The sequence below is a fragment of the Ovis aries genome, chromosome 23 (assembly GCF_016772045.2).
Source record: "Ovis aries strain OAR_USU_Benz2616 breed Rambouillet chromosome 23, ARS-UI_Ramb_v3.0, whole genome shotgun sequence".
Classification (NCBI taxonomy): domain Eukaryota; kingdom Metazoa; phylum Chordata; class Mammalia; order Artiodactyla; family Bovidae; genus Ovis; species Ovis aries.
In genome coordinates this window covers 45787275-45797620 of record NC_056076.1, presented here as the reverse complement: position 1 = coordinate 45797620, position 10346 = coordinate 45787275, and the positions used below count along the sequence as shown (strand labels likewise).

Genomic DNA, 10346 nt, shown 5'->3' with positions numbered 1-10346 from the left:
TCAAAAGCAGAGACATTACTTTGCTGACTAAGGTCCGCCTAGTCAAGGCTATGGTTTTTCCTGTGGTCATGTATGGATGTGAGAGTTGGACTGTGAAGAAGGCTGAGTGCCAAAGAATTGATGCGTTTGAACTGTGGTGTTGGAGAAGACTCTTGAAGGTCCCTTGGACTGCAAGGAGATCCAACCAATCCATTCTGAAGGAGATCAACCCTGGTATTTCTTTGGAAGGAATGATGCTAAAGCTGAAGCTCCAGTACTTTGGATACCTCATGCGAAGAGTTGACTCATTGGAAAAGACTCTGATGCTGGGAGAGATTGGGGGCACGAGGAGAAGGGGACGACCCAGGATGGCTGGATGGCATCATGGATTCGATGGACGTGAGTCTGAGTGAACTCCAGGAGATGGTGATGGACAGGGAGGCCTGGCGTGCTGCGATTCATGGGGTGGCAAATAGTCAGGCACGACTGAGCGACTGAACTTAACTGAACTGAATGAGGACCCAAAGTTTGCTCCATGAGTGCTTGAGAAGAACCCGGTCTCTATTTGAGAACACACTTTGGGGGAGGTGTTGAGTGGGAGGGTTTGGAATCCTACATGTATTTAAGAGCTCATACTTATTAATTCAGTTGTTCGTAGCCTTGATATCTCTGCTCATTTTTTTTTTATTGTTCTCTTGATATATCAGCTTCTGAGGTTTTGGTAAAATCTTAGCTACAATTATTAATTTGTTTGTTTCCCCCTTCAGTTCAGTCAGTTGTTGCTTGATGTATTTTGAGGCTGATTGTTTAGCACACAAGGGTTGATGATGACTGTGTGCTTTTGCCCTATTGTTCTTTTTACATCATTCTTTATACTTTTTTTGCCTTAAATTTCACTTTTCAAGGTGTTATGGTTGATACCCCATTTTTTTTTTTTTAGAATCTGGATTTGTTTATCTTATTTCATCTTCTCGCATTCAAATACTTATGCCTTTCTGTTTTAAATGTGTTTACTGTAAATAGCAAACTGTTAAGTCTCAAGAAAAGTGCAACCTAAGAGTCTCTGTAGTCCAGTGGTGAATTTCATAGTTAACTTTCTTTTTGGTCAGTTAGGTACTTTCATATTATATCTAATATCTTCCTTCTGTTTATTTTTTTTTTGCTTGCTATTTTTTTTTTTTTTTGGAAAGGAAGACTTTCTATAATATTTTCCTCCTTTTCTGCTTTCCATTGTAAAGATAATTTTCTTCTGGTTCAAAATTTGTAATTCTGATTTTGTTCTCATGGTGGTTGCCCTTACCACCCATGTTTATTCCTCCCTGTGGACTTTGTAAACTTACCAACTTTTGCACAAGCCAAGTACTGTAATAGGTGCTCATGCCTCTCTCTCTCTCCCACCCCCTGCCATCATTTAATATTCCAGTTCTAGGTCTATTTCTTCCCCTTTTCCCCTTTGGTCCTCCTACTACTACTAAGTCGCTTCAGTCGTGTCCGACTCTGTGCGACCCCATAGACGGCAGTCCACCAGGCTCCCCCATCCCTGGGATTCTCAAGGCAAGAACACTGGAGTGGGTTGCCATTGCCTTCACCAATGCATGAAAGTGAAAAGCAACAGTGAAGTCGCTCAGTTGTGTCCGACCCTCAGCGACCGCATGGACTGCAGCCTTCCAGGCTCCTCCGTCCATGGGATTTTCCAGGCAAGAGTGCTGGAGTGGGGGGCCGTTTATACATTTGGTCACCTCACATTTCTTGTGTCTTTTGCAGCATTTCCTGGTTTCATTTTTCTCCCCTGTTTGGATGCTTCCACTCAAATTGTTTTCAGTACAGGCGTCTGTGGTGAATCTTATGCCTGAGGACACTTGTTGTTCTCTTTAATGCCTCCTGTGTGTGGAGTAGTGTCCAGGCAGGTTCGCTGGAATGGATATTTTGGCCCTAGTCTTGGAGTCTCTGGTTAGGAAGTCTACAGTATTTCCCTTTTCTCACCAAACTGACTTGTCAGTGGAGTACTGGTGAGCTGGCCACCTGGGAAAACTCAGATTTGTGGTCTGTTGATTTCTGGAGTGTAAATACTCCCATCCTGGCCAATTTCCAGCCATCTAGGCAATGCCACTAAGTGAGACCCTGGAAGGATATATTCACAGAGGGATCTGTATAACCAGAGCTTAGAAGCTGCTTGGAGCTGGCTCCTCTCTCCACTGTTGACACAGAAGTGAAGGGCTGTGTTGCATGGGCATCCCTGGTGGCTCAGCAGTAAAGAACCCCCCTGTCAATGCAAGAGATGTGAATTTGATCCTTGGGACAGGAAGATCCCCTGGAGAAGGAAATGGTGACCCACTCCAGTATTCTTGCCTGGGCGATCCCATGGACAGAGGACCCTGGCAGCTTGCAGTCCATAGGGTCTCAAAGAATTGGATACGCCTTAGTGACTCAACAACGACAAGTAGAAGATCTACTTGGGTAGCCTCTAGATGTCGTACGTTTTGTAACTCAATTCTTTTTTTAAATCCCATCTATTTCTACCTTGCTTGGTATCCTGGGCCGACTCAACTTGCTTTACAGTGGAGGATATTGAAATATTTAGAACAGCTGAACGGATTTGTTAGTGGTCAGTAATCAGAATGGCATGCATGTAGAGGGTTTTCTGCTCTTAATAAAACCAGATTATAACACTTTAGTGGAAAATGCACGAAAAGTGCTATTTTAATAGCGCTATGTCATCACTTGGAGGTTCTGGGGCAGCTGAGAGAGCTGTGAACATAAACAGCCTTCTGGTGAAATTCCCGGATGCTGGATCCTCAGAGACTCATAACTCCCTGGTCAGGAAAATAGAGCCTGAGACCTTTTTGGCCTCCAGGTGCGACCACAAACTCAGAGGTAGCCTCTGGAGTGTGACTTGCTTCCATTTCCTATGTGGGCATTTGTTTCCAGAGGTGCACCATTTTCCTGGAGAAGCTATAATTGGTTAGATATAATCGGGAAGAGAGGTAGGCAGCCCAGGATTCTTGGGCTGGTGGAAGAGGACTGGGATCCTAGGGCTGACACAGGAAAGATAAAGAGAGAAAAATAAATGCAGACACTAGCTTTTGCTAAATATTAGATTTATAAAGAGTTTGTCCCCTACACCTCGCTTCCTACCTTCATCTTCTGCCTTAGGTCACCCCCTCATGCTATCCTGGAAGGATGGAGGACACGGGCACTGTAAGATCATCCCTGTTCTTGGAGGGGACGGGTGGGAAGGCTGAGCCACATGCCTTTCCACAGGGGGGTCCTGTGTTTTAGGAGCTCAATGTTACAACCAGAGCAACTGAATAACAAAGAGTTAGTTGTTGAAGCGGTGCTGGATTTTAGGGTGCAAGACTATACCCTAAAAAATGGGATGAGTTGTAATAACCAGCATTTCAACTCAAATAGAAAACAATGACTATGGTCAATTCTGTACACTTCCCTTTATAAGGAAATCAAATCTTCTGATCACTTTCAACCTATCCTCATCTCTTTTTCTAGAGAGGAGGACTTTTATTGCTTTGCACTTTATATAATACAGTCATTACAATGAATACATAGCTGTTTCTTTCTCATTGTTAAGACAGAATGTGTGGCAAGTGATCCTGTGGAAAAAGGTAAGAGTGTATCTTATTTGTTCATCCTCAGGATATATACTTTTCAAATATACGTTTGATCATAGAAAACCCCTCAAATGAGCACTGTGTGGACAAGGTAGGTGAGCCTCATTTTTAAGAAAACCCACACCAAATTGCAAGCTTAATCATTTAATGAGTGTGCTTATGAATATTCTAAAAGGAAACACATTTGTTTAAAATATGATTTAAATGTTGAGAAAGATCACTTTTCATTTGATGACATTCCTAGTAACATTTGTGATTCAAAGGATGGCATGTTGTCATTTCCAGTGAACTTAGGTTATAACCCCAAGTCAGAGAACATCACATGTGTTCCTGTGTGCTCAGATGCTCAGTCGTGTCCGACTCTTTGCAACCCTGTGGACTATAGCCCTCCAGGCTTCTCTGTCCATGAAATTTTCCAGGCAAGAATACTGGGGTGGGTTGCCATTTCCTCCTCCAGAACATCGCATGACTCGGGAATAAATCTCCACACAACATTAAAATTGTCCTGCCTCTTCTCCTGGTAGCCCTTTCATCTTTCACTTAACTTAAAGTCATTATTTATTGGTTATGTTGATTTGTCAGTTCAAAGGAAAGAGAAGAATCAATACTTCTGAGGTGGAAGGGACTGCAGGGCCCCTCTCCGTCATGAAACCAGTAAGAGCTTGGAGCTGAGAAGGAGGATGGACCCACTCGAGTGGTTGGAGTTCACTCGTGGCAGAGCTGGAGGCAGATCCGCCCTTGGCCTTGTTGGCTAATTTCCTGATACTGTACATCACTGCACTAAATGACTGACGACAATGTCACCCATCTCTGTCCCCTTCCTGGTGAGTTGTCCTTAGGGATGTGGTTTATTTTGCAGAAGAGGGAGGCTTCTCCTCAAAGGGAGCTCTTATGGAGTGAGCTATAGGTATAAAGTTGAAAGTAACCATATTATTGACAAATATTGTGCATCTTGGAACAGAGAGCTTCCTGAATAGTGACTGCACACATATTTCCCTGTTCTTGGGAATAACTAGGGTGTAGGCTTGCTTGGGGGCAGAATCACAGAACAGACAGAAGGAGAGCTTAAGTGGCTTTCAGCTTGGGAACCTGGACACCCTGCCAAAGGCTGAATTTGCAGGGACATGTATCGGAAAGGGCAACTTAGGAGACATCGTAGGCCTGGTACTTTGTGATGGTCGATGCTCTTCTGTTTTTCTCCTGGGACAGGTAGTAGATGCGGTTGGCCTCTGGGTAGGTGACTCTGCTGAGTGGGAGCTTGTAGATGGCGGGGTTGTTGGTCGTCAGGAGCAGGAAGGTGAGGGCGGAGAGGCAGAAGGGCCAGGTGCAGGGTGGTAATCCAAACTGGGGGGAGGGGAACACAAGAGGAGTCTTGGTTACATCAGAGGCCCGTGCTCATTTCATCAGCCTTTCTCAACCAGCTACCGTCCTGGATGCAGATGGGGAGGTTTTGTGGGCACTGATTGCAATAGTACTTAATTCATGATCAATATAAATCAAATTGTGCTGGGGTGTGTGTGTGTGTGTGTGTGTGTGTGTGTGTGTGTGTGTCAGTCTGCACTGACAAGCACATATTCTTCAAAATGCAGAACCTATCAGAACCCTCTTATAACATGCCTCTGTGTAGAAGACACATCTTTTCTTGTGTCTGGCCAGGCTCTGCCTCCTGACTACAGGACTTGTGGCCATTCCTCGCCTTCTCCTCACCTCTCCAAGCCCCTGTTGAAGGAATAGCATTAGCAGCCATGTTTATGTTGTTGTTGTTCGAAACCTTTTTCTCTTTGTTCATACCTGCTTGGACTAGAGAGAAACACGTAGCGCAAATACAGCTTCCCTTAGGCAGACAATCTGGAGCTAGAATCTCCCTCTTGAGAGTCTGAACTAAGAGACACAGAGACTGTTCAGAGGCTCTTGATCGGGAAAAACTCGAGAGCCAGCCAGTGCTGGGTGGATATTTGGGGGCCTGTGTGCAACAGAAGAAACCCATTCCAGAGAGACAGAGGGACAGAGCAGACATATGGAGAGAGGCAAAGATGTCACCTCTGAGTCCCAGGGAGCTAAGACCAAGAGGGGCTGAGCCTCCCTCAAGAGTGCGCCCATCCCCAACGGCCTCTCTCCTGATGTTCCTCGGGTTTTTATTCCTCAAAATGCCCGGAGGCTTCTAAATACCCCTCTTCATTCTTCATCTGGGATAACCTCAATAGCTTTTTAGCAAAGAGCCTGAAAATCCAACTATGAAGCAAATCAAACCAATGCCCCTTCTCCTCCACACATCCTTTTATCATAAGCAGTAAAAACCTCAGGGAATGCCTTTGGAGGAATGAGGCCAGGTGTGTGTGCATGTTCAAAGATGGCCCTGTTAGGTGGGACTTAAGGATCAATGACAGACTCACACCACCCTTAAGGAATACCCACGACTGGTGATTTCCACTCTGTGAGTCTTTCCAAAGCCCTGCTAAGGCTGTGTGGGGTGTTTCAAGTCCTACAGTGGGAAGGATGTGGGCTGGGAATTCCACAGACCCAGATCCAAATCTCAGCTCCAGTCACCTTTGTGGGAGCCATTTCCTCTTTCTGAAAACTATTTCCTCAATAGGAAAATAGGCATAAAGCTATCTACTCAAAGAGTTGGTGCTTCGTGCATACTAAGCGCTCAGTAAATGGTCTTCATTTGTGGTCACTGTCGTCCAGCTGAGGGCAGCCCTGTGAAGTTAGGGGGCTGCACCTGCCGAGGCTGATTAGAAAGCAAAATTGTGCAGCTCCTCAGTGCTCTCCTCTGTGGAGGCGTGAACAGTCTCATAAATGTCATTCAACACTTTGATACCCTGTTCCTCAAGGAGACTGGGAATTCCTTCAGCGTGAATTAATAGCCTGCATTTTTTGTATCCCTGAGAGTGGGCAGCCACAGTGTCTTAAACATAGAATGCACACAGAAAGTAAACATGATTTTGTTTTGAAAAATGTCTAGATTGAGTGGTGTAACCTGTAACTTCTCTGGACATAGAGGAAAGGGCCATTGACCACAAGCAGTCAGGAGCCAAAGCCTCCTGTTTGCATCATTTCCAGTATCTGGTCTGAGGAAGGACACATAGCTATTGGATGGACAATTAGGTGAAAGGATGGGGGCAAGAAGAGATGGAAAAGCCTGGAGCAGACAGGAGCCTCAGATGCCAGGCTTCATCCTGTTTCTGGTGATTGGCTAGTCAGCCCCAGCTCTAATATACCCCATGGCAGGGGCTCACTACCTTAGAGTTTCATTCATTCTGCATTTCTTGAGTACCTACCATGAGCTGAGTCTGTAACAGGCACTAGAGATAAAGATAGGAGTACAGTCAGGCCCCTGTTCTGAAGGGGCACAGGGGCTGAAGGTGGAGGAGGACTGGTGTGTACTAGACTTGTCGCGGTGTACTTTGTCATATGTCAAATGTTTTATGTCATATGTCAAGTGTCACAGCAGATATGCACATAAAATGTGATGGGCCCAGAGAAGGGGCTTAATCCAGCAGGGTACACAGGATGGTATCAGGGAAGGTCAGTTCTATTGCTTAAAAATTTCCTTCCTATGCTACGTCCAAACCACCCAATGTCACCCAATGTGGAGGAGAGATTTAAACAGGTGTTAGTGAAATTCCCATCTCCACCCTCACCTGTAGGACCATCAGGACTTTTTCTGATTGCCTGTGATGAGCCTTCAGTGCTTATGGAGGGGGAGGCATCAACTGTAGGCTGAGCCCCATGTGCTCTGCAATGGGGCCTGGGCCCCTCCTGTGTATATGGGGCTGGGGCTGGCCATATGGCTCCCCTGGACTTCACAGGCCACCTACATCTATGCTGAGACAAACAAAGGTTCTCAGACTGCCACGCAAGTGCTCAACCACCAGCTCTGGCTTCTCTTGGACTTGGCTCCCTGTCATCGCAGAAACCTTGCCTCATGACACCAGACCCAGTAGTTGCTGTGGGATGAACAAAGATGTAACACTGGCCCACAAGTTAACTGGGTGTTGATCCAGAAACATAGGGGAAAACTTAAATAATCACGTTTTAAAATTAGTTGTGGAGGAGCTTGACTTACAAGAAACTTACAAAATATGAGTCTGATTTATAAGATCATGCTCTTCACACTGTCCTTCTCTAAGGAGGCCTGCCTGCCCCCTGACCACAGGATCTGATGGACTAATGTGGACATTTCCACTTTTGAGGCCTGGCTCCTTCTGTCTAGTAGATGCTGAGCAAAGTGTGATTTGAGACAGTTCAGTTCAGTTCAATCGCTCAGTCGTGTCTGATTGTTTGTGACCCCATGGACTGTAGCACATCAGGCTTCCCTGTCATTCCAACTCCTGGAGCTTACTCAAATTCATGTCCACAGAGTCCATGTGCCATCCAACCATCTCATCATCTGTCGTCCCCTTCTCCTCCTGCCTTCAATCTTTCCCAGCATCAGGGTCTTTTCCAATGAGTCAGTTCTTCGCATCAGGTGGCCAACGTATTGGAGTTTCAGCTTCAGCATCAGTCCTTCCAATGAATATTCAGGACTGATTTCCTTTAGGATGGACTAGTTGGATCTCCTTGCAGTCCAAGGGACTCTCAAGAGTCTTCTCCAACACCACAGTTCAAAAGCATCAATTCTTTGGTGCTCAACTTTCTTTATAGTCCAACTCTCACACCCATACATGACTACTGGAAAAACCATAGCTTTGACTAGATGGACCTTTGTCAGCAAAGTAATGTCTCTAGTTTTTAATAAGCTGTCTAGGTTGGTCATAACTTTCCTTCCATGGAGCAAGCATCTTTTAATTTCTTGGCTGCAGTCACCATCTGTAGTGATTTTGTTTTTAGCCTCAAACAATAAAGTTTGTGACTGTTTCCACTGTTTTCCTATCTATTTGCCGTGAAGTGATGGGACCAGATGCCATGATCTTAGTTTTCTGAATGTTGATTTTTAAGCCAACTTTTTCACTCTCCTCTTTCACTTTCATCAAGAGGCTCTTTAGTTCTTCTTCACTTTCTGGCATAAGGGTGGTGTCATCTACATATCTGAGGTTATTGATATTCTCCTGGTAGTCTTGATTCCAGCTTGTGCTTCATCCAGCCCAGTATTTCTCATGATATACTCTGCATGTAAGTTAAATAAGCAGGGTGATAATATACAGCCTTGACGTACTCCTTTCCTGATTTGGAACCAGTCTGTTGTTCCATGTCCAATTCTAACTGTTACTTCCTGACCTGCATACAGATTTCTCAAGAGGCAGGTCAGGTGCCCTGGTATTCCCATTTCTTTAAGAATTTTGCACAGTTTATTGTGATCCACACAGTCAAAGGCTTTGGCATAGTCAATTGAGCAGAAATAAATGTTTTTCTGGAACTCTCTTGCCTTATCGATGATCCAGCGGATGTTGGCAAGTTGATCTCTGGTTCCTTTGCCTTTTCTAAATTCAGCTTGAACATCTGGAAGTTCATGGTTCACGTATTGTTGAAGCCTGGCTTGGAGAATTTTGAGCATTACTTTGCTACTGTGTGAGATGAGTGCAATTGTGCGGTAGTTTGAACATTCTTTGGCATTGCCTTTCTTTGGGATTGGAGTGTCCTGTGGCCACTGCTGAGTTTTCCAAATTTGCTGGAATACTGACTGCAGCACTTTCACAGCATTATATTTTAGGATTTGAAATAGCTCAATTGGAATTCCATCATCTCCACTAGCTTTGTTCATAGTGATGCTTCCTAAGGCCCACTTGACTTCGCATTCCAGGATGTCTGGCTCTAGGTGAGTGGTCACACCATCATGGTTATCTGGGTCCTGAAGATCTTTTTTGTATAGTTCTTCTGTGTATTCTTGCCACCTTTACTTAGTATCTTCTGCTTCTGTAAGGTCCATACCATTTCTGTCCTTTATCAAGCCCATCTTTGCATGAAATATTCCCTTGGTATCTCTAATTTTCTTGAAGAGCTCTCTAGTCTTTTCCATTTTATTGTTTTCCTCTATTTCTTTGCATTGATCACCGAGGAGGCTTTCTTATCTCTTTTGCTATTCTTTGGAACTCTACATTCAAATGGGTATATCTTTTTTTTTCTCCTTTGCCTTTTGCATCTTTCTTTTCTCAGCTATTTGTAAGGGCTCATCAGACAACTATTTTGCCTTTTTGCATGTCTTTTTCTTGGTGATGGTCTGCCTCCTGTACAATGTCATGAACTTCCATCCATAGTTCTTCAGGCACTCTATCAGATCTAATCCCTTGAATCTATTTGTCACTTCCACTGTATAACTGTAAGGGATTTGATTTAGGTCATACCTGAATGGTCTAGTAGTTTTCCCTACTTTCTTCAATTTCAGTCTGAATTTGGCAATAAAGAGTTCACGATCTGGGCCACAGTCAACTCCTGGTCTTGTTTTTGCTGACTGTATAGTTTCTTCATCTTTGGCTGCAAAGAATATAATCAATCTGATTTCGGTGTTGACCATCTGGTGATGTCCCTGTGTAGAGTCTTCTCTTGTGTTGTTGGAAGAGGGTGCTTGCTATGACCAGTGCGTTCTCTTGGCAAAACTCTGTTAGCCTTTGACCTGCTTCATTTTGTACTCCAAGGCCAAATTTGCCTGTTACTCCAGGTATCTCTTGACTTCCTACTTTTACATTCCAGTCCACTATAATGAAAAGGACACTTTTTTTGGGTGTTAGTTCTAGAAGATCTTGTAGGTCTTTATAGAACCATTCAACTTCAGCTTCTTCAGCATTACTGATTACGGTATAG

General features: G+C 44.4%; 1 protein-coding gene across 4 annotated transcripts in view; it reads right to left on the bottom strand.

Annotated features, from left to right (window-relative positions):
- Positions 1–3450: 3450 nt before the first annotated feature.
- Positions 3451–10346, bottom strand: part of SLC14A2 (solute carrier family 14 member 2) — a 495406-nt gene continuing 488510 nt past the window's right edge. For all 4 annotated transcript variants that reach the window (XM_042239672.2, XM_027961051.3, XM_027961053.3 and 1 more), the window contains one exon: positions 3451–4949. In XM_042239672.2, the coding sequence (XP_042095606.1) occupies positions 4749–4949 (201 nt within the window). In that variant the 3' untranslated portion in view covers positions 3451–4748. The remainder of the gene's footprint in view (positions 4950–10346) is intronic.